General features: G+C 42.6%; 1 protein-coding gene across 2 annotated transcripts in view; it reads left to right on the top strand.

Moving 5' to 3' along the window:
* The window catches only part of LOC137993320 (CUB and sushi domain-containing protein 1-like), a 34,495-nt gene extending 12,243 nt beyond the window's left edge, over positions 1-22,252 (top strand). Inside the window, exons 6-12 of one of the 2 annotated variants that reach the window (XM_068839085.1) lie at positions 2,237-2,608; positions 3,273-3,449; positions 9,940-10,164; positions 10,614-10,778; positions 11,669-11,839; positions 12,178-12,255; positions 21,713-22,252. In XM_068839085.1, the coding sequence (XP_068695186.1) occupies positions 2,237-2,608; positions 3,273-3,449; positions 9,940-10,164; positions 10,614-10,778; positions 11,669-11,839; positions 12,178-12,255; positions 21,713-22,074 (1,550 nt within the window). In that variant the 3' untranslated portion in view covers positions 22,075-22,252. The remainder of the gene's footprint in view (positions 1-2,236; positions 2,609-3,272; positions 3,450-9,939; positions 10,165-10,613; positions 10,779-11,668; positions 11,840-12,177; positions 12,256-21,712) is intronic. The other variant, XM_068839086.1, reaches the window with a different exon arrangement.
* The last annotated feature ends 2,748 nt before the right edge of the window (positions 22,253-25,000 follow it).

Below are 25,000 nucleotides of genomic sequence, written 5' to 3'. Positions count from 1 at the left end.
TTTCACTTTTTCCTTCAACATATTCAAGTGCCCATGAACTAAAGAGAACTGATGCTTATTTGAAATTAAAGATCAATGATGGTTTTCACTTTTCGAATATCGTCTGTGGTTTCATTGAGAGTCACGTTTTTTGTTAATTTCAAACTGGTGATGTCATCAGTGATTCCAAAAGTAGACAAATTGTCACAACAAAAACTGATATCTGTGCCTACAAAGAGGAATCTTTGTTTACATTTTGGCCTCATTAGCACAAGGCTATCGTTTTGCCATTAGTCAGCCCAGAATAAAATTACTGAATATTGAAAGTGCATTGCATAATCTCTGAAAATTTGAGCCCGATATACCAGATGATCTCTGAGCAATGATGCTTTGAAACTTCGAAATTTTACAAAGAATGTATGGGACATGATGGGATCGTTGGCGCTTTTGCCGCCCAATAATTTATCAGTTTTTGGTGACTTATAACTGGCTCCTTATCAAAGCGAAAATTATGGCTTAAAACGAGAGTTAACTAAGTTTCACAAGTTCTTTTACCTTTTGAAGTCAATTTGTAAATAGCATGAGCCTTTTGAAAGCAAACTCGTATGTTCATGGAACAAGATGGAAACAATGAAGTCAGCATAGATTCCGGCCCTTGTTGGGGTGGCTTTCTTCAGACTTGATGTAGACTTTCATATACCGGACTAAAATGGTGGAGGACAAAAGAACAATTGTTGGTCCGATTAGGCCTCGCTAATTAGGTATTGTTATGTTCGCTTTGTTCGTTTGTTTTAGGGACGTTAATTATTTCAGATCCGGTATATGAAAGACCAGCCTAGACTTGACATTTGTAAAGTACACAGTGTAAGACAAAAATGGCATTCAATGTGTTGTTGCTATGACAACATTTTCGCCTCCAGATGTAATTCCAATTTTCCGCAACCAAAAGACATTCATTTTCGAGGAGTTGACGAGAAGACCTAGGGCAACATAGGCTAAATGAGACATTTCAAGTAGAAATGGTTTTCTCATCTTTATCTGGGCGAAAATGAGATAATTGTTACATAGCTGAGAGAGTTACCATAATTATTGGCCAAAGATACCATCATACATCTTTCTTAATGGTCATTACTCGTGTCAAGTTGGAATAGCCCTGCTCCATCATTCCACGTTTGCTTAATTCTTCCTTATTGTTAAGGCCCTTCAGGTGGCTCGACGGTATTAGAAGGATTAACTCTACAACACTGTTTCAAGTAACAGCAATGTTATGGTAACAAATAAGTGCTTAACAAGATGTACTTATTAATATGACCTAATAGGTTACCATGGCAGCAAAAAAGCGCCACCTAAAGACGCCCTATGTTTTGTCCTTAAATGCTTATATCTCAAAAACGAAAGTGGTGACACCCATTTGCTGGAAAGTGATTTGCAGGCTGAACTGAAACTCTCTGCAAGGTCAACTTAGTAAAAATTCCCTGGAACGGATTCAGAGCAACCTTAAAATTTCGCAATTGTGAAGGTGGCTATGAATCGGCTCCAGAGGATTTTTTGAACTTTGCAGAGACTTTTTATCTTAGTCTGCTAATCAGACTCCAGCAATAAACAATTGGTTCGTTTTTTGGATATAAGCGTGAGAAAACAAAATAAAGGATGTTTTTAGAAGGTTTTTTTTTTTTGCCGTGGTAACCTGTTACGTCACTTTAATGAGTCCATCTTTAGCAGTTATTGATGTTTCATTTGGTACCATAACATTGCCGTTAAGTGAAGCAGTTGGGTAGATTCAGTCCCTCTAAATAGTACAGTTTGTTGAAAGTGTTAAATCCTCGTGGGGTCCATCTAACGAAAGCCAGTGTGAAATGGCTTTTACAAGAGCATGTTGTTTGTAAATATCGGGGTTGCCCTAATCGAGATTTGAATTCGGGTCAAGGTCTTACATGGTTTTGTCACGTCTCCTGGCAGATCATCTAACTTATTAACAACTTTTTGAAATAAGAAACTGAATGTAAAACCTCTCATAATTTTAATCTAGTTTCTGGACTTCCCTTTGCCATGTACAACATGCAAGGGGAGTTGTAATTCTGGGTCCGTCGATTTCAGGAAGATTTGGTATAGGATAAGCATCATTTAATAACTGCAACATTCAAAAACAGGTTCAGATACTTCACGTTTAAGACTTTCGTTTAAACTCTTTCCCAGTTATAAGGTTGTAATCAATGCGGACCTTTGATTTACTTTACTTCCTTGGTTGGTTCAATAGAATGTGCCGGGGTAGATACTCCTGTTTTCATCAGGAAAGGTTTCCAATTTACTCACGGACTTGTCAAGGCGAAGAAGGGAAACGTGGTTACAGTTTTAACTGAACCTGATGACGAAGAGGAAGATGTTTTAATACTTGGACGAGGGACGCAACATTATGCAATCGTCGAGGATAAGGTGCCATTTTCCGCGCATGTTTTCATCGGAACTAGGGTCATTGCCAAGCAATTGGACACCGAAATATTCGCTTTTGCTGAGGTTGTGAGGATCACCGAGGACGACAAATACTTTGTGACGTTTCAAGATAACAAACGACAAAGTGCACTTACTACAATCGACTTTATTCGGCTTTTGTATCCCCCTACATTTTGTGGTAAGTCAGAACATGGTTATAAGTGAAAACGTCAATGTCCATTTGGGACCAGGCATTTCGAAGAGGCAATTGTGCAATATTTCTTTGTGTTTGCACCTAGCTAAGGTTTACAGAGCACGGTTTCTCAACATTTTAGTATATATACTGGAAACGACACTTATAGACTTTGAAACGGAAATAGATTTCTCTTGGAGCAAAATTCAGTTTAGTATTGTTATCCAGATTTGGTGTCAATGGTCGCCGACTCAGCATTCGTGAGGTTCTTCAGTGCTACCAGCCACTGGCATTGAAAATTACGTTGTGGCAAGGTGACACTAAACAATGTATTAAAGGAAAACCACTGGTGGAATTTAAAGCTCTGAAAATAAGTGGTCACGATCAGAACCGTAGCTTTCAAGAAAAGTACTTCATAAGGTTAGTAATTCTGGGCGAACAAAAGAGCATTCGAGGTTCTGGCAAATGATGTTCCATTTTCTTTGTTCTTCGCAAAAGGCATATTATTCCCCTAGATCTGGCCTGGATTTTGTCTGTAAAATTCAGCTTATTCTTCAGTTGCCCTGAGGGTGCACGATACGATGGCAAGGATTGACAAACTCAAAACAGACCAGCAACTCAGTTACTGGCAAATTGAATGTTAAGGTCTTCATTTCTTTTAAACCATTAGCAACCTGTCCAGATCCAGAGGGACCATATAACGGCTTCAGACTGGACTCCGTAGAGGAGTTCATACCTGGCACCGAAGTGAGTTACGGTTGTGAAGTGAAAACCAAATTAATAGGCTCAGACAAACGGAAGTGCCTTCCCAGCGGAATGTGGACGGGAGAACAACCCAGATGTCAGGGCGAGAGTAAATGACTACATATTTGGGTGAAGACTTAAACTTGACAATTCTTCCCGCGACTTTCTTCTTTTCGTCATCTCCACAGTTTCCTTGTTCGGTTGTTGCACAAATGAAAATAAATATATGTATTTGAAGTGCGGGTTACAGACGAAAGAATGAAGTCATTCTAGCTCGGATCTGGAGATCAGAAGAGAAGTGATCCTAGTAGCTCTGTCTCTTTTTTATGGACACCGAAAAAATTCAGGTGGCTTCAACGGGATCTGAACTAATGACCTCGAGCTCTGCGATGCCGGTACAATGCTCTACCATCTGAGCTGTAAAGCCACTCAGTTGGGAGCTGGTCAATTTGTTGGGCTCATGAGTTCCCGTAAAAGGACTTGATGACCTGCTCCAACTGTGTGGCTTCATAACTCAGTTGGTAGAGCATTGCCCCAGCATCGCAGAGGTCATGGCTTTGAATCCCTTTGAAGCCATTTGAAGTTTTCAGATGTCTGCAAAAAAATATATAGTAATAATAATAATAATAATAATAATAATAATAATAATAATAATAATAATAATAATAATAGTAATAATGAGAAGAAGAAGAAGAAGAAAATCTGAGGACCAAAGGTGTAGACAAATCCGTTGAACTGGTTCAGAGATCTGTACTATTGGGATCGGCAAGGATTCTTAGGAAAGTGCTGGAAATTTAGGCAGGAGAGGAGAGTACAATGAAGGACGCTTCTTGGTTTCCTTAGACAACTGGTTGTTGCCCGGAACCAATGAAAACCAGATTCTATCTGAGATTATTAGCAATAATAATAATAATAATAATAATAATAATAATAATAATAATAATAATCAACTTTATTTATAGAGGGTAACACACAACAGTAATCACTGAAGAACTAGTGGACCTCAAATTTTTTTCAGATTTTCAAGATAGGTGCGAGGATAACTTCACTCTTCCGTACGGAGTTAATCAAAAGTAAGACCCAAACAGCGATGACAAACATTATAAAGAAGCGCATTGTTTGAAATTATTTACTTGACGTTTCGTATGCTTCGACATACATACTCTTGTTTATAATGTATAATGTTTATAATGCGCTTAGTTATAATGTTAGTCACCGCTGTTTGCGTCTTATTTTTGATTGAGATAACATGTTATAATTTTCAGGGTTGAAGATATCGTGTTTTCACTCGAAAGCTCACCTGGTGTTTAATTGGTGTTTAACCAAATTTGTCATATTACTTCGAGTTAGGTCCTATGTTTGCGTTATTTACAGTACACGACAAATCACATGATTCGTAAAAAAGGATTTGAAAAAACATAAACCCTCAAAATTGCTTTCTTGCCAGGATCTTGGCCATCAGGATATTCCTAAGTAAGCACTTCGGGTCTCCTAAAACAACGGATAAGAAAAAATGTTCAAGGTAGAAGATATTTGGAAGGGGTTATCATCGATCTTTTGTTGCAGTCAGTGCATGTTGGGATATCGATGTTCTGCGTCCCGAAAACGGCAGAAGAACCGGGAACGATTTTCGTGTTGGCAGCTCTGTGACATTCTCTTGCAAATAAGGCTATGTACTGATCGGAAATACGTCATCGACTTGTCAGGCAGACGGACTATGGTCTGCAACGGTTCCCATCTGTAAAGGTACGACTGGACATAAGGTGCTGTTTATTTGGCTGAGAGCAGGACGTGTGATTTTCGATTATTGCTCGTCAGATCTGAAATGTTATCGCAAAGATACAACACAAAAGATGGCGGATGTACAGAACCATTCTTTATTCCCGACACCTCATGCCTGGTGAAACCGTTGACCTGAGGCTACATCTCTCTTTTTTAAAGCGAAAGAAAAGCAAGCTAACAAAAGGAAATACAACCGAGAAATTACAGAATTAACAAACAGTAGCAATGCAAAACTCTAGACAACGTGACCACTGGAGTAGTGTTTCTGTCTCTAACACAAGACTTTGTGAAAGATTACAAAACTGTTCCCATCGTGGCTAAAACTTGACATCTTTGCACCTTAAAGGTTCTCTGACTGTCCTAACGGACCGTGAGGTAGTAGCCATAGACATTTTGACTGATGTTGACCCAGGATTCTGCAGAGCCCCTGCAGCAGCCATAGGCTCAACTTCGGCGTCTGTTAGGTCTTCATCAGGTGGGGCTGTACATGCAAACTCTGATGTCTTGGGCGTTCCAGTTCTTATAAAGTGTCGACGATTTCTTCTGTACTCTCCCCGCTCTGTTTCAACCTTAAGCTTGTAGGATGTAGGTGACAGAAGAATCTCTGTAACTTTAGCAGGCTTTCACTTGTTGCCTTCTCGAACTCTTACAAACTCGCCATTCATGAGTGGTGGAAGTGCCTTTGCTGTTTTGTCATGCTGCAGCTTTTGCATTCTTTCTCTTTCCTTTAGCTTAGACAAGACCTCTTCAGGCTCATACAGTTGGGGCTTTAACATTTCCGTTGTCATTGGAACTTGGGTTGTTAAACGCCTTCCCATTTGCGATGGTGACAAGTTAACTTCCTCCAGTGGAGTATTCCAGTATGAAAGGGGAGCTTTGTATGGGTCTTCAGCTTTCTCAAGCATTGACTTAACTGTTTGGACCGTTCTCTCTGACTGACCAATTGACTGGGGGAACCCTAGACTAGAAGTGACATGTCGAAAACCACAGTCCTCCGAAAACGTTTTAAACAGAACTGTAACATGGGCCATTGTCCGAACCTGCCACTGAGGGGACACCATACCTTGCAAACTGAGGCCTGAGTGCAGTAATTACCACAGTGCTGGTCATGGAAGGAATTAACGTTAGTTCTGGCCACTTGGAAAGATAATCAATAGTACACTGTAGCAAGGTAGTTTTAACTATTCTTGTGTAGGATATCTGTGCCAACCTTAGCCCAGGACAATGGTGGGATCTCGTGTGACCTCAGTGGTTCAGGATGCTGACCTGCTCTATTTTCTAAACATACTGGACATTTCTTTATCTGCTCTGTCAGATCCACTGTCACCTGGGCCAGAAAAATACTTCACGTGCTCTCGCTATTGTCTTGTTGATTCCAAGGTGTCCCTCATAAAGTTTCTCAAGCATCTGTTCTCTCAAACTACTAGGGACAATGATCTTTTGCCCCTTTATGATGAGCCCATGTGCTATCGATAGGTAGACAGTATTACTTGTTGAAGCTCCGACAGAATCTCATCTTCCTTGGTTGCTTCAACGAACTTGGCCAACTGTTGGTCTGAGATAACATGCTCTAAGTTGGCCTCTAAATGTTCAGCATTTGTCAGGTACACTTCTAAATGGGCTCGGGATAGAGCATCCGCTAAGTGTAGGCTATCCCCACGCTTGTACTACAGCCTGGATTCCTGGGAAGCATTGGAGTTGGACGAGCATCCGTTGCAGGCGCAAGGGTACTACGCGTAAAGACTTCGTCATAATGGCCTCCAAAGATTTATGATCCGATTCAACTGTGACGTCTCGGCCCACAGTATACTCTGCAAATTTGGCATAACCAAATACCACAGCCAAACGTTCTTTTTGGATCTGAGCATACGCTTGCTGCGTGGGTGTAAGCGCCTTTGAGGCATAAGCTACTGTCTGGTCTCCCTGAATCATTGAAGAACTAAGACCATAAACTTGCAATGTCAACGCTTTCTGTACATCAAAGAGTCAAAATCATCGAGAGTGTAAAACATTTACCTGCTTCTTTTGCTCCTCTGGGCTACGACACATCGTTGAAAAATGGTTCATTTTCCTGTACTTGTGGCAACGCCTCCCCGCTGCAGGACACGAAGTTGGGGCATGCCGAATACCACAATTCCCACAAGGCGTTACCCGTTGCGTCTTCTGACCTTTTCCACCCGCTACATCTACTTCCCCAACTCTGCCGCTCTCTTCTTTTAAGCTCCTTATGTGCTGTTTGCTTGTTTCTGCAATATCAGCAGCTTGCAACGTTTTGTCTAAACTTTGATCATGTGCTGTTTGCTTGTTTCGGCAATACGGGCAGCTTGCAACGTTTTCTCTAAACTCTGTTCTCTCACCATCAGCCTTTTCTTTGAAGTGCCTTGGTGTCAACGGAGCACAATGAGCGCTGAACGTATCTTCTACGGCCTCTATTTTATCCCGATCTTCCTCCGAAGTCCAAACAAAATTTGAAAAAATCTCCACACATTCTTTGCCTAGCACATGAAGCAGCGTGGCAACTTGAATCTCTTCGACTCTTTGATCGAGTCCGCTCGCAACTTTGTAGAGATCCCAGGACATTTTCCAGCGTCTCCATGCTTCGGCTTTATTTGTCGCCACACTCAATAGCAGAGGCTCAGGCGGTTTCAGGTGTTCCATCCCGATCCTGATGACACCATGAAGTGTTATCGCAAAGATAAAACACACACAAGATGGCGGATGTGCAGAACACTGCTTTTTTTCCCGACACCACGTGCCTGGTGAAACCGCTGACCTGCTGTTACAAGATCTATTCTCTCTTTTGTCAATATAACCCAAACCCAAAGGAAAACACCGGTTCCCTTCTGTTAGAAGGGGTTAAAACCAGGATAAGTGAGCATTTAGGAATACCGTTAGGACATCTGGTTGGGATTAAGGTAATTATCCATGTCTTCAGCCTCTGTGAATGTGTGTGTGTTGAATTTCAGTCGCCCTGACTTGAGTATTTTTTTCCTGGCACTCACGTTTTACTCTCTCATCAACCCTCATGTAATAACATCTGGTTGACGTTTCATGCCCCGGGTTTCATAAATTGGCCCGAGTAATATTTAGCGACCTGTAGCTGTGCTCTTTGAGATCCGGCCCCCAAGATCACAAGAATTGGCAATTAGCGCGGTCGCTTTTTGCTGTTATTACTCGTTGAGAGCAGTCACTAATGTCAGAGTTTGTGTAACGGTAGTCCTAATCTTCGGATAGTGTTCGGAATCGAACGGTCAGGTTGCTATCAACACCGATGCTTGTTCTTTGCATACCGTAATGTTGTCTTGAGAGCTTGCGCATGTTATTGTTCAATTAATCAAAGGAATTATGTCCAATTTTCATTCTACATTACAGTGGTAGCCACATGTAGTCCTCGACTACCTTTTTTCTTTGTGTGCTTTTTTCGTTTTTGTTGTTCCTGGGTTCGTTTTAATTTGGTGGTCGTCTAAGCCAAGTCATATTTGGTTTTCAATGGAAACTTATAACGATATCGATCCTTTCGGCAAAGCAACGTTACGTATTTGTCAAATGCTATTGTCAGGCAATTTTTAAGGGCATCCGCGAGACCCCAAATGTTGCCATGGCAACGGTACAGCACTGCTATAAAGACCCTCTCAAACTCAGCTTTTGGAAAATATCCGGTTACCTTGAATTTCTTTTTTCACATTTCGCCGGAAAATCCTATTTCATTCTCTTTCCTAATAGGTGGTATCAGAGAAATTTATTCAGCAAAAGTTGAACTTGCTCAAGACATATAACAAAAATTAATTCCGGTTTTCGCGATGCGAGGTCACATTTTCATTTTCGGTTAACCGCTTTAATTCATGAGCTGACGCTTGTGTTGCATACTTTAGCGCGCCCATCGTTGACGAGCCTTTCAAGCTTCCTATCAGCCGCTTTACCTTCGCAAGTTTTCCTTCACACATTTTCCTTGTCAAGTTTCCTTGGTATTGTAACCTGTCAGCTCTAGGACTCAGTCAGTAAACTGCAAATATGGCTAAAGCAACAAACAACGGCAAAGTGTGTTTGGGAGTCAACGTGCATCCTGCATGTCAAAAGTGATCCCCGGTAATTATCAAAATGCTAGAAGTGCAATTTTTCTTTTTTTTTTCAAAAATAGGAACAGTTATGCTAGTTTTCTGATTTTATACCAAAAATGATACTTACTGGCATGTGCACTTGAAAAGGAAAACTTGGGTGCGTGTTTTCCTTGACAAGTAAGCTTATCAAGGAAAAAGTGGCTGTACTTGCTTTGGTGATTTGGCTGGCTGGATGATTGGTTGGATTATCAGTCGGTTGGTGGTTCTCAGGGGTGGATCTAGGGGGAGGAGGGTGGGCACCCCTCCCCCCTGAGATGACCTGCGGTTTTCTAATTCAACTGGTATTCTAGGAAAAAAAAAGAAAAGAAAACGCAACCATTCAGCTACTCCATTCCTCAGTGGTGCACCCCCTCCTAAGATAAATCCTGGATCCACCCCTGGTTCTCTCTTTCCCCTCATCGTCCGTCAACTTGGTTGCCGAGCGGGCGCGAGTAACGCAGTTGATTTTCTACGATATTGAGTCTCAGTGCACTGTATGAATCAGGCACTCTGGAGTCGTTCTTTGATAGGAAGAGAGACTGTAAGCAGTCTGGTCGTTCTATCAATCGCGTGTTTGGTCTGGTAGATTGCTTTGTATATTCTGCCACTGCGCGTCAAATTAGTAAGAACAACTGTTTTTTACCCGCCATGCCTTAAGGAATGCAATGAATGCCTTTCTCATGGCACCTCGACTCTCTAACATTGACTCAACAGATCTCTGCTACATACAGAAGTGTGAGATTTGGAAGAAGTGTGTTTATAACAACAGTGGCAATAACACCGAGTGCAAATGCCGTGAAAACAGGGAATGCTTGAGGAAATACCAACCAATCTGTGGTTCCGATGCAAAGACCTACAACAACGAATGCATCATGAAGGCCACAGCTTGTAGAGAGAAAAGGTCTATAAAAAAGATAGCAAATGGCAGGTGCTCCCCTGGTGTGTATAACTTTTTTTCAGTATTGTCATTTTCTAATAAACTGAACCTAAGGATCTATAGAATGGATGCCGTCTTAGCTCCACTAGAAAATGGAAGGATGATATATCCCTAGCGCATCCTTGAAAAGGATGCTTTCGATCTCAAAGGTACGCAACCTTTAAAGGAAATGGATACTACGTTTTACCCAAGAAGAAAGTAAATTAGAGTCGCATGCAAGCAAAGAAGATCATTTTTGTAGCCCTCTTTAATTGCTGTGTTCGACCCAGCATATGGCGATCAGAAGAAAGGAAAACTCGTATGATATCTCCAACAAAAGAGCCATTTTGATGCTTTAAATGTTAATTGAATTTTTTACACCTTTGATTTCGTTTTTTTTATGTTTGGCGATCACGCTTTGATTTGAAGTAGAGTGTTTCTGATGTTTTGTTTATCGATTTTTTTCTCATAGCGGCAATATGTCAAATCATCCCCAAAAGCGTCTGCAGAGGATATTTCAGAAACTTTTATTTTAACACGACCACTAAAAGATGTGAGGAAATAATTGCAGGCGGTTGTCATCCAAGTGGATGGAACGGCTTTACCACCATAAAAGAATGTAACCGCACATGTTCAGGTATTTTTCGTCTGTGCACTATTAAGAAAACTTCTTCATCGTTTAGCTCGCTTACCGCTGAGAAAAACCATTATTATCAACCAAATTTTCTATATGCTCCGGAAAACTTTGGCGCACAAAGCAAAGTATGTAATATGTACATAGTTGAGTGCCCTCCTCAAGGGATTTTCAGGGCCAGGGAAACACAGTTAACTTCTGAAACAAACTCAACAAATCTTTTAGGAATTCCAACTGGCGGTTGACAGACGGGTCGGATATTTACAAATGCAAGCAGGAACCAGCCTTTTTGAAGTCCAACCACCACCTCTCCACCATACACCCTGCCCTACCCCCTCCTCCCTCCTCCCCCCATCACTAGACTCTCTGCAAGCAAACTGATGCTGTTGAACAATGTACACTTAATGTATGGTCCCGAGGGAAACAGTTAGTTTTGTTTTCCCGAGAGTCCTGATGTTTCCCGAGACGAAGTCGAGGGAAACATCGGGACTCGAGGGGAAACAAAACTAACTGGTTTCCCGCGGGACCAGACATTAAGTGCTTTGTTATATATTTAGAATTTTCCTTCAACAATCGCAGCAAAACATCTGGAGCGGGCAAGAACTGCGGAATTGGATGCCGATCGGGATACATTTAAATTTGATCAGGGGCACATGACCAAGAATCAACCAATCACAGTGCTGTTTTGTTGAGTGAAAGTCTAGGTACATAACAATAGTTGACGTGTGGTATGGATTTTTATAGATACAGCCTCAAACAACTCTTTCTTCAAGGTCCTCAAGGGATCAGAAGCGACCTTGAAGTCACAAGGACCAAATTTTGTCAACGATAATGCAATTGAAATGAGTGCGATAACAGACTGACGACTGCCTTTGATTTTCTAATTTTCCTAGTGAATATCTGTGTACAGCCCGTCGACCCCGGACCTTGCTTAGCCAATGAGTCTCGCTGGGCATTCAATCAAAAAGCTGGTCGCTGCAAACGATTTGTTTACGGAGGTTGCCTTGGAAACGAAAACAACTTTGACAGCAAACGAAAGTGCAATCAAAGATGCCCTCAAACCGGTAATCAGCCAATCTTTTATTATTTAATTTTTCTCACAGTTCTCTCCATTAAAGAGACTTAAGATGTCATGGATTTTCCACTGAGTGGTTGACCTTATTCAAATAACGGGACCTTAGTCTGTTATGGCACCCATGCCCCACTTTGGTTGACCAGCAGAACCTGTTGTGGCAAGGGCAATTACTGCTATAGAAGAGGCTCTGCCTTGTATGTTTGTTATATTGCTCACATGAAACTACCTTTTGACCAGTTTCAATACGTGAAGATAGTATTCTTTTAGGATAAAATAGATCAGCTAAACTGAACTGAGTGAACGTAATGCAAACGCTTTTCTCTTCAGTTCCGGCTAAACGAAAAAAGGTTTGCCCAATATGTCCTATGATCAAAGCGCAGGAGGCCTGCAAAGAAAGTGCATTCGGTAAGTTTATTTGTTAGATGGTAAACAAATCATGTAAACTATCGTTAACGTTCACTGATATTTAGTGAGGGCTTTAGGAGGGGCTTGGACACCTGTGCTTTGAGTGATGACACACAATTTAACATGGTGAACCATTTAGTAATCAACACCGTGTGTCATCAGATTTCCGAGAATGGAAAACGATTGATTAACACCGTCCATCAATCGCATTGGAGTTTGTCTCTATTTTCGCTCAACTTCATTCAAGAACGTCCACCTCGTTGAATGGCTGATTTCAGTATAGTGACGTGATACACCGTTTAACATTTGTTGATCAACGAATGTTAAACTCTTTGTCACCGGCTTTAATTAAGCTAAATTTAACAAATTGAGGGAGTTTCAATCGAGTGTCGTAAAATCAAAACTAAACTAATTACTTTGGTCAATCAAAAAGGACGGAGACAATCCAGTAATCCAATCAAAACTCGAAGTAATTTCACGTAGCCGACTCAAAGTGCGGGAAAATGTGCACGCGCGAGCCACAGTTGGTTTTGGTTTCACTTTTGATTGGTTGAAAACGTGGCGCGAGAACTTTGAACCTATCACTGAGTGAAGCAATGCAAACCAAAGCAATTCGCTAATTACTTTCGACACTCAATTGAAAACCGCTCTATCATCAGAAATGGTGGTAATTACTGAGATGCACACGGCGATTTTGATACGCGTCACAAAGTGTACCCTTGCTCTTCTCCCCAATAGTGATTTCACTTACGTGATGAGACGGCCACTTACTTACTTACTTACTTACTTACTTACTTACTTACTTACTTAGGCCTTGAGCCCCCGGAGGGGCATAGGCCGTCCACAACAGCCCGCCAGCGTCGGCAGTCCTGGACGATTCGCTCCAACTCTCTCCAGGAGCAGCCGGTCTGCTTGGCGTCCGCCTCCAGGTCTCTTCTCCAGGTGTTCTTTGGTTGGCCTCTCTTTCTCTTCCCCTGAGGGTTCCAGGTCAGGGCCTGGCGTGTGATGTTTGTCGGTGGTTTCCTCAGGGTGTGCCCTATCCATCGCCATCTTCTTCTTCTGATCTCTTCTTCTACTGGGACTTGGTTAGTTCTTTCCCAGAGATCTGAGTTGCTGATGGTATTTGGCCAGTGGATCTTCAATATTCTTCGTAGGCACGTGTTGATGAAAGTCTGAACTCTTTTAATGGTGGTCTTGGTTGTTCGCCATGTTTCTGCTCCGTACAGTAGGACTGACTTGATGTTGGAATTGAAGAGGCGGATTTTAGTGCGAGATGTTATAAGGTTGGATCGCCAGATGTTCTTCAGGGCTAGGAACGATGCTCTTGCCTTTCCGATGCGGGTCTTAACATCTGGATCTGTTCCTCCTTCTTGGTTGATTACGCTCCCAAGATATGTGAAGGTTTCGACCTCTTCCAGGTTGTTGTCTCCCAACTTCACTGACTCTATGCTGGAGGCGCTGATTTTCAGAATCTTGGTCTTGTTGGAGTGGATGTGGAGGCCGACTTGAGAGGCGTGGGAGGCTAGGCTTGTAGTCTTGTTCTGCATCTGTTGCTGATTGTGGGAGAGCAGAGCGAGGTCGTCGGCGAAATCAAGGTCGTCCAACTGAGTCCAGAGGGTCCACTGGATGCCGTTTCTCTGTCCATCCGTCGTCTGCCTCATTGCCCAGTCGATAGCGAGGAGGAACAGGAACGGCGACAGAAGGCATCCCTGACGAACGCTGGTCCTTACATCGAAACGACGCGTCAACTGTCCTCCGTGTACGACCTGACAAGCCATTCCCTCATACGACTCCTTGATGATTCTCGTCAGTTTTGCTGGGATCCCGTAGTGTCGGAGGAGTTGCCACAGGGTGTCACGGTGTAGACTGTCAAACGCCTTGAGGAAGTCCACGAAGTTGACGTACAACGAGAAATTCCACTCCAGGGACTGCTCGACTATGATGCGTAGCGTGGCGATCTGGTCGGTACGGGATCTGTCCCGCCTGAAGCCCGCCTGGTGGTCCCGGAGCCTGACATCCACTGCGTCCCTCATCATCTCCAACAGAATCCGGTTGAACACCTTCCCCGGCACTGACAGGAGTGTGATGCCTCTGTAGTTTTCACAGCTGCTGAGGTCTCCTTTCTTGGGAAGCTTGATGATGTGTCCGTCTTTCCAATCTGTTGGTATTTCTTCCTGTTCCCAGATCTTCTCAAAGAGCGGTAGTAGTATGAGACGGCCACGTCGGTATACAAAAGAATAGCAAAATATCGAACAAGTTACCAAAAGACTTTTTCCCTATTGTTCTGTATACCAACATGAGCACCGTGACGTCAGCCGAAAACACTCCATTTCAACGTCGCTCGCGTCTGGGAATTCAAGCAGTTAATTAAGGACGGTGCGCCCTAATTATCTCTCATAAATGCATGGTTGCCTCCAATTTTCTTTTTGGATACCAAGAGTACTTACTAAGATCTACTTTCTCCGGATAGTATCAAACCAAGCAAAAATATCCCTGTATTAGTAAGCATCACCGATAGCAAACCCGAGCATCTCGAGATGCGCAGAACGTATGCGCAATAACAATAGTAGGCACCGTTGACGTCCTTAACGCCACTCGTTCTCGTCACCAGAGCCTCGGATCGACCCAAGGGTCTGGGAAACTCTATGTAGGAGAAAATGCACCGTAGGATTTATGTAGCCAAAAATTGGCTATTTGAACCTTGCAGAGCCTGCTCACTCCTCGTGCTAACTTGAATGCATCAATTAGAGACGCGTTTGATTGTTCTTCACCAAAACCAATGAGGAGACACTTTGTTTCAGGGTTTCCCAGAGCTCTTCTCTTCCTCAGTCAAGAGAAGAGATTTGGGGTCCAGATTGAACCCCACTAAGTGTCCTCTAAACCCCAGTCATCAAGTTAAAAAAAAAAGCTGCATTTACTCTCAGAAGTACCTCATTGTTGGAAGTAGGTAGCAAATTCTTAGACGTAAAGGGACACTTCGTTTCGGACATCAAAATTGGGCATTCATCTAATAACCTGTATCTCTGGACGAGTGAAATGTAACACGCTGGATTGTTGACGAAATGTTTCCTCCCAAGACCTGAGGGGCTTTCCTTAAATAACAAAAGTAGTAGACTGTTATTAATAGGGAGGGAGATTAAGCACGTGACGTTGAGCCAAGGACAGAAACCGGAAGTTAACTTGTCTTGGCACTCCCGCATTTATATTTCACAATTATTCTACGAGGGTGCGCTGGATATGAGGTGATAGATAACGCGCCGCGTTGGTCATAATCATTTTACATCCAGCACTGAAGCCCGAGTAGAATAATTGTTTTATTAAAAACTCCATGGTGTCCCCGGGGGTAGTATTGTTGACTAAAGCATCGATTTCTGCCTCGGTCTATTCCGGTCTAAAACGGCTTTTGTCGGCCATTTTTTCTCAGAGCTGCAAAATTTTTTTCAGTTCGCTTCATTGCTGACGCGTTCCTTGACCATATTAGGTACAGCAGGTATATGAACTGATAACCTGTGTCCGGCGAGCCAATGAAAATGCTGGAAATCTGATATCCGTAGTTCAGTTGTGAATAATACCTAGTATCTTCTCTATGAGAGACGGTTAGTTTGATAGTCATGGAGGAACTGCTATCCGGGTGTACGAAATGTCCGCTCCCGGTTTCCGTCCATGGCTCAAAAACAGAGGCAGACAAATTTCAAAACAATAAGAGGCGTCTTTGCATCAATGAAAATATAAAAAAAATTCTGTAGTTTTGTTAACGATAATAATTTAGTGCACTCAAGCAATTCTTTGTTTTTGCGGCCAAGAATGGAGAGGATGGAAATGGACTGAACCAATGTTTTTCAAGTTTGGAGACGATATCTTCAGAAATTCGCCAAGAATTAAATACAAATAGCTATTTGTGCCATAAATACGTTTCATACCTTCTCAGTGGGCTGTCAGGAATGTTGTATGTGTGAGATCAAGTACCAATTTATATTTTTACTCAGTTTTGACCTAAGAAACAGCAAATTTAGCATGACACTGCCCCTTTAATATATTGAAAACCAGGAGGTCGTAGCTGGGAGCGTACATCTCACGCACTGGCTTTGAACACTAACAAAGAACAACAGAATATGAAGTAAGAGAGCGAATCCCTTTGCTCTCAAATTTACGAGTATTTTTCTCCCGCGTGGCGAAATTGATTTTTGTCTGTTGTTCCCATGACTGCAAGGTCTAGTTTCACACTAACTGACAAATTAAACAGGCTGTTTATTGCTTCTTGAAACAATCAACAGTATGACAGAACAATGGATAAATTTAAAATCAATTCGAAACAGGCGGACCAAACACGAGGGTTTCTCTCTCTTAGCCCATGAGTCAAAGACTTTGGAACCACTTTCGTGCAGCTTGATTGTAATCTACTCCAGTGCTGATGTCCCTGTGCATTTGTCCCTACACTGAACTGAAACTAAGAACCAGTGGGAAATTAACATTAGCGAAACTAGGCTATTGCCCATATCAATGTTACTTCCCAAACAACTGCACCTATACTCCAGGCTTTGCTTTCCCTTTTTCCCCGGTGAAGTGTAGTGGAAGCATGGGACTTGAAGCGTGACGTGACAAATGAAAAAGGACTGGGGAGAGTGTGGTTGGCTGTTGGCTTTTGTTCTCGTTCTTGTTATCGTGTTGTGACATCGGACAGATTATTCCCATCGAAGGTTTTAGGTCTTAAATACAAAGTTGTGTTACAATTGTCTCGTCTCTGTTTTATTGCTAATTTCCCCGCGAGCACGATCACAAGTGGTGGAGAATCCTAATTCCGTTGAACATGGCAACAATTGAAGAACTCCAAGGCATCGTGGCGGGACTTGTCAGTGTGGTGAAGGATCTAACTACAGGGTTTTGCTAAAAGCAGGCCCGCGCCCCAGCGGCCCGCGGCCCACGGCCCGCCACGGCCCAGCGGCCCGGCGGCCCGAAGGCCCAGCGGCCCACGGCCCGCGACGGCCCGACGGCCCGGTGGCCCGGAGGCCCACACAGTTTTGTTGTCCAGCGGTAAATCCACGCACATGCACAGATTTTTATCGGGTTTGGGCGCGCAAATGAAAGACGGTGAGTTTGAATTCGTTTATCATTTTAATAATCATTTCAATCTTTTCTTTCGTTGCATGTTGCCAAGTGAAAAACGTTGCCATTCTCTGTTGTTTTCGTCTGTTTACAACAACAAACAGAAACAAGGATTCAAATGATTAAAATACTAAACGAATTCAAACCCACCGTCGTTCATTTTGCACGCCCAAACCCGATGCATACACATGGATTTACCGCTGGACAAAACAAACTGTGGAAAATCAGGACTGGGTTACCGGGCCTCCGGGCCGCCGGGCCGTCGCGGGCCGTGGGCTGCGGGCCGCTGGGCCTTCGGGCCGCCGGGCCGCTGGGCCGTGGCGGGCCGTGGGCCGCGGGCCGCTGGGCCGCGGGTCTGCTTTTAGCAAAACCCTCTTACTACAAATGTGTGTCAAGTTAATCACACAGTCGGTAACATGGCCCAGTAAGTTCCTGCAGCGTCTCAACAAAGTAATTCTCACAGTCTTCGCATGCCTTCCATTCAACTTCCATCGCATCGTCGAGACAGCGTATTGCAAGATGATATTTCGGAATTCCTCGAGCGCTTCACACAGCAAACATCACATCTTGTCGCCGAAACACGTCTTTCACTTCTGGAACAACAATGCGTTGGCGACTGGCCACGATCTGTCCTGTCGATAGCCAAAACTACAGAAGGCTATGCCGAAAAAGCGACAGAGGAAAAACTTAACACTTGTATAGAACGGTTACAAGCAGAGTTCGGCGAATCGAAGGAAGACAAATGCCGCCGATTAGCATGCAACCGAATTGAGCGCTATCAAACAAGAGCGTGGCGAGTCAGTTGAACAATTTGCGTTTAAATACAAAAAGCTGCTACATCAACTGGAGACGCTTGGCGAGAAAATCGCGAAAGATTGTCCCAGTTTTGTCATTTCACAGTTTATTTCTAAAGTAAATCCACTCATTGCTCAGCACCTTGTTGTAAATCCTTCAGAATTTGAAACTCTCGATAAAATCGTCGAAGCTGTTCGTCGTGTTGAATTGTCAATTCAAACTCCGCCCACTGCCTCAAATACAAATCAGTCGATGGATGAATGGAAAGTAACAAGCCCGAATGCGTTTGTTTCTTCCACCGCTTTAAAACCTCAAGATCAGCACTCCTATCGACAACAAAGGGCTTGTTACAATTGTGGAAAAACAACTCATTTGTCGAAATATTTTCCAATACCCTGCAAGGACACTTCAAAGCAAGCTGAGATCTGCAACAATTACAATCGATTTCCAAAATCTAATTGCGAGAAAGATGGCAATAAATGCTCAAATGGCCGACAACACAAGTGCCAACGATGTAATAAGTGGGGTGTAAAGCTATCAGACATTCTGAGCCTCGCCCAACAAGCATGACTCGTACTAGTGCTCCATCCGATGAGGTCTCTTCTCTCAGGCAGCAACTTGTAGTCTTGTCTACTCGTCTAAACAAATTTGATGCTCAGTGTTCAGAAAAAACTTCATGTTCTACTCCTGTGGTGTCTTCAACGCAAACCTGAGCTTCGCCCTCACGACCACCTGCTCCAGTTACGGCTAATCAGCCTTCAGCCTCTCCTCCTTTGTTTGGTTTACCTGCAGTTACCATCCCTGTATCTTCAGCAAAACCAGAAGCTCAGTTACAAAACCGCAATATTCTGTGGACCTCCATTACTCCTGCAGGTGAGCGTCTGCCCTTGCCGTTGGATAGTTGCTGTTCTGTATCTCTTGTGAGCAAAGTGCATGCTGATTTTGTAGTCTCTAAACGTCCTGACCTCAAGTATTGTCCCCTGGAGGAGCTCATTTCTGTTACAGTTGCAACCATGGAAATCCCCATCACATGGGAAACAAACACAGAAACTGTCTTCACCATGCTAGTAGTTCCAGGTCGTTTGGCCAATACTCTTCGGTGAAAACCACCTTCATGCAACCCAAGCATTAGTTGATCATTATGTTCCTGCCGTCACCTTTCGGCATCCAAGCATGCAGTTTCGTGTCCATTGCTCCCTTGACAATCCACTAAAAGGCTTCACTAGTGACTCAGCACCAAATGCATCCTTATCACACGAACGCGGACAAGCAGCGTCCAAGCCACATGTCAGTGTTACATGTCTTCTTGCTAGGGCAACACCACCAGGTGTTCACAAACGTTCACAATCCCGTCACCGTGGTCTTAACTTTGTTACAGTCTGCATCACCCTTTCTGCAGCTTTAATGGGTCGTCAAGTGGTACGACAACCGCTTTGGAACGAGGGTAAACAAATTCAACCAGGTGCTAACGTGCTTAGTGGTCCCTTCGATCTAAGCCAAATATCAAGTCATGTGACACCAGACACCACTCTCTCCAACAGTGATCCACGCTACAATGCACGGCTCGTAGACCTTCCTGAAACCCCACATTCTGTTTTGGAAGAGAACGTTCGTAATATATGTGTTACATACTGCACAAACTTGGCAGTGGAATCTAAATTCAAGAAAACAAGTATTCCTGAGAATGTCATTCTAGGTGACATTAGGGACATGACAAATGATGATGATGATGCTATTCTTAAAGAAGCAGCTGACACTACTGCAAAGTAACTTGCTGATGGTTGGCTTACATGGGAAAACACACAGCCGCCAGCTCCTTCATCCTCATTTCCAAAGTACACTGGGCATAAGGATTGTGACTTAGACTCTTGTGCACCAAAGTAGTGGAAACGTTCAGTCCAAACAAAAGAAATGGAAGATTCTGGTCTTCGCTCATCAATGTTGCCTCACTTCTGTGAGGACTTACCAGAATTTGATAGTGAAGGTCCCGAGTTTCCTCCAGTAGAAGAATTGAATTGTGACCCTTACTCACCCGCCTACACGGACGCTGTATTTCAAGCCTTGGATCTAGATGGCCCGGTGTATTTTAATGTTGATGCTGATATTATGAATCGATTCAAATAACTTATCTGTCAATATCCTACTACATTTCTTCTCCCTTTGAGTCCACTCAGAGCTTTTACCCTAGGGAATTGAGCACAGAAGTGACACAGGAGATCCCCTCCCATTTACAGTCAACATTGAAAAGATCATTGTTGTACCCGATGAACTTTCAGATAATCTCACCACTTATGAAGATCGACCGCACAACACAGAGGCTGTTAAGGGTTCCGAATTACCCACCCAACAGAGTTCACTGATTGATCCTGAATTGGCAAAGTTAGCATTTGCTTTTGGACAATATCTAAATGGTCTACCAAGCGCTCAAGCATATGCATCCGAAGCCTGCAAAGTTGTGTACCAGCAAATTCCAGATGCTCAGGACATTTTAAAACAATATGGAAAACTAAAACGATTGGTAACAAAGTGCCCTTATCTATCCATGTCTGGAGGCGCTCATGGAGGAGCGTATCTGATAAAACTTGATAAATTCACGTTTGCAGCGTTAGTTTCAGAGAAATGAACTCCCTTTTAAGAAGGCGTGGACTCATGAGGATTATAGACTGTTACGATTTCTCGTTGGCTTTTTTTTTTCAAATTTATTCATCATATAAAATGTGAGCTCGTCTCGTAATGTTACTTCTTTTAAGAAGGGGTGGACTGTAGTGGAAGCATGGGACTTGAAGCGTGACGTGACAAATGAAAAAGGACTGGGGAGAGTGAGGTTGGCCTTTCTTCTCGTTCTTGTTATCGTGTTGTGACATCGGACAGATTATTCCCATCGAAGGTTTTAGGTCTTAAATACAAAGTTGTGTTACAATTGTCTCGTCTCTGTTTACTTGCTAATTTCCCCGCGAGCACGATTACAGAAGGGGGGGGGGGGGGATGTGCAATGGATGGGGCCGCCAGTGGGATTAAAAAATGGAAAGATTCGCGGTAAAAAAAAAGTTGTTACAAAAGGAACTGTAGCGCTGTTGATTTAATATTTACTAGTCGCATTACATTCTTTTTTGAAATAGGCCATTTCCGATCGCGAAGATTTTGTGATGGTAATTAGTTTTACTTTACATATGAATGAAAACTAATTTTCATGACAAAAACTTCGCACTTAGACTCGCCTTGAAGAGGAGGCAGACATGGATTCGGCCTGATGGCCTATTAAAAGGCTTTATTTAAGGTTTATGCAGAAAGTGACTTGAGTTAGGGTCGCTAAACTTACATTTACCCAAAAGTGACTAAGATGTGGTCTATAATTGGCCATAAAATAGACTATAAAGGGATAGGGGTTCTGAGAGGCCTGCGGCACATACCCAGCGAAAATTGAGCCAACTACCCCCTCCCCCCGTCCCCACGGGCCTTTCTCTCAGTCTGGACAACAATGGAGGAATTTCCATTTTTAGAAGGAGAGAAACGATCATTGTGAATCAACCTAAAGAAAAATATCTTTCTCTTTTTCCAGCTTTAATTGGCAAAGTGGAACGGCGATTGTCAAACGACCCGACGACGAGGCACCTGCGCTACAGGGTGTCAATCCGCAACGTCTCTATGAACAACGCCAACGGATCCCTTCCTGTGAGAAGCGCAGTAATCAGGGTCCCATATGTGAGAGCCCCTGCCTGTTCCTGTTCTTTTCCAAAATTATGGTTCATTCTCGTGGGAGATGTGCCCAATATTTCACTGATTGAATCAAGTGAGAGTATTACAGAGTTGAACCTCACAGTCGAACGTCCATCATTTGTTCAGAGGTTCAACAAGGATCTCGGTGAAAGACGGCAAAAAAATTGTGTCCAATATTTCACTGATTCTGGAACAGCCGAGTGAACTTTGTTTCAGTGTTATCGAAAGAAAAGGCCCTTTTCACCTGTTGACAATTAAAAAAGAGTTTTGATTATATGCTTGTAATTGACAACTAACGCGATTTAAACTAAGTGAATTGATATTTTGCTTAATATTGAATCATTGCAAAGTGCGCTCGCGGAATAAAATTTCAGTTGTAGCACGCACGCCTGTTACTCGTGTTATGGTGTTTGCTAGCAGCGCTTTGCTCTTTGAATGATGTCAACCAAGAGAAAATGAGGGGACAGAGACGGAGGCTCAGGGCGTTGGCCGGGATATATCATGTCCACGAAAGTTATTTTTAGACGAGCGGAAGTCTTTGTTCTAGGGGAAGTCTGTCTTCCGAGACGTCCGCATGCAGTCTTGCCTCGCTCTTAGGTTCTTAGTGAAAAGAGAAAATGACGGGGCACGTGGAAGGCTGATGAATATTTATTTTCTTTCAAGCATCGGACCTAGGTAGGCCAGCATGCGGACGTCTCGGAAGACTTCCGCTCGTCTAAAAATAACTTTCGTGGACATGACATATCCCAAGGGCTGGACCGGGAGCCTCCCTCTCTGTCCCCTCATTTTCTCTTGTGTCAACCCAGTCACTTTATGATTTGAGACTTTCAAAAATGCAACGCAAATTCGAGCGTTACATATTTTTAGGCTACTTTGGTTTCCTCTCAAATGCCGAGGAATATGCTGTTGCATTCTTATTATCCAAAAAAATTAGGAAGAGTCTACAATAGATCGCCACCGGCTGATCCCATCTGAAACCCTTGAACCCAATTTATATGTAATGGCCCAGTTTCCAAGAGTTTCCTATATCTCAGTGGTACAGCATTCGAACTGCTTCCGTAGGTTCACGAACGTCACGATTATTTGTCGATAATGAGCAATTGATAGTTAGCAAGTATATTCCATGTTGCCTCGGGTCTGTTCAGTAATAGAACACAGATGGTCTTCTAATAATAATAATAATAATAATAATAATAATAATAATAATAATAATAATAATAACAATAATCCACATTAGGATTAAATAATACAAGTCGCACCCAAAAATAGCATAGCTAATCGAGTTAAATAAATAACATACTAATTTTGCAGACATTACATTATATTCCGTTTCATTACAAATGACAATTACAATTAAAGCAAAATTCTTGCAAACACAAGTGCACAAGTAATAACCGGTGGAAAAAATAAACGAATAAAATTTTTCAGTAGAACAAAAATTATACAGGTATACAGGTAATAACGTAATACAAATATAAGGTAACGTCATGAAAGAAGAAAGAAAATAGATGCGATTACAACAACATTAACATAAAGTAGAGAGAATGGATAAGGAAAGGTGAGGAAGAAAAAACCAGGGCAACCTCGTTCCCAGAGCTTTTCACCTCGGCGGAGAAAAGCCCTGGGAACGAGGTTGAAACAAGGGGAGAGCACAACCTCGTTCCCAGGTTCTCCATTGAAATTGGCAAGAGACCCTGGTAACGAGGTTGGGGGAGATCAGTGGTCTTTTGTGATCTATTACTGAACAGACGCACGCCAAAATCGAATCTGTTTATTTTATACAGAGCCCGGAGGAACATGACCTTGAAACATGTTACTTGCAACTCTTTTCCTTGGAACAAAGCTGGGCATTTTGGGCACCAATTATATGCCCAAATGCGAACAAAAGAAAGATCGAAGCTGCGCGTGCGAGAAAATGCGCTAAATACGTTACATCCATAAAAACTCCAACTATGAACCAGAGTTAAACGCTTCAAGGTCATAAGCTTCTGTTTTATATTAGAAATAATTAACAGTAGTTGATGATGCCGTCAGCTGTGCGCCTGTCCTCTGGTATATCACAGCTAAGAACCAATCAAAATGCGTGCATTATTGCGCTTATTATATAAAAAAGATATCTCCTTCGCTTATTTACGGCGCTTAACATTTCACCATCTTAAAAAAAAAGAATAAAGGCGGGGAAAAGACTATTTAAATGGGATTTTAACGCTCGCTCACATACCCAAACAAACAGCTACCTACGCAGCTAGTTATGACAGTAGCGTAACAGTAGAGAGGAACAAATTTCACTCAAATGTAAGTCAAGAAACTTTTTTTTTTTGGGGGGGGGGGGTGAGTCTCGTTGATGCTGTCTTGCGCAATCTTGCCTGTTCTCAAATGGGTGCTTTGAAAGCGTTCTTCACTTTCAGTGCACATTTTACTAACAAAAAATGAAAAAAGTATTCTGATTGGCAATCTTTCGCACCATGATCACAGAAACACTTATCAGCTCATCTTTTAAGCATTAAAAATGGAATTAATTGAATGTCGTAAAGTTAAGCCCTAGCCAAACTATCGAACAAAGTTGGATTCCACATGCAACATTGTTGGATGTAAATGTTAAGGTAGTGGCAAAACACTATGCCAACATTGCTTGATGAAACATTCAAGTTCAAGTTGGCGCTAAATTTATAAGTATAGTGCTAACACTGGAATGAAAACCGCTTGTAGCGTTTGTGCTACTGAAGCTGTTTGAGGACGGAAATGATGAATTCAAACGAGGAAAACAAAAACTGGTTAAGAGAACGTGTAGAGAAGGGTATGTTCACTGCAAGATACATCCGTTCGTAGGAGATGATGAGAGTGAGCTCGGATCAATTTGCAGAAATTGTAAACGCTATTGAACCAGAAATCTCCAAACAAAGCGATAGTGATTAAGACATAGCCTTGCTTCATACTCGCTGATCAAGGTTTCTGGCCGTTGATCCTTGTCCGCCATCTTTGTTGCAAATAATGCTAGAGGCCTAGGCTTGAAAATAAAAGAGCGATTCGTGATTGGCTAGCAGCACGAACGTGACTCGATTCAGGACACAACTTTGATGGAAGAGCGGCAAAACACTGCAACATTGTTGCGTCGAGCAGAATTGTTGGT

This window comes from Montipora foliosa, chromosome 2 (assembly GCF_036669935.1).
Source record: "Montipora foliosa isolate CH-2021 chromosome 2, ASM3666993v2, whole genome shotgun sequence".
NCBI lineage: Eukaryota > Metazoa > Cnidaria > Anthozoa > Scleractinia > Acroporidae > Montipora > Montipora foliosa.
This window is presented reverse-complemented; position numbering and strand designations above follow the sequence as displayed.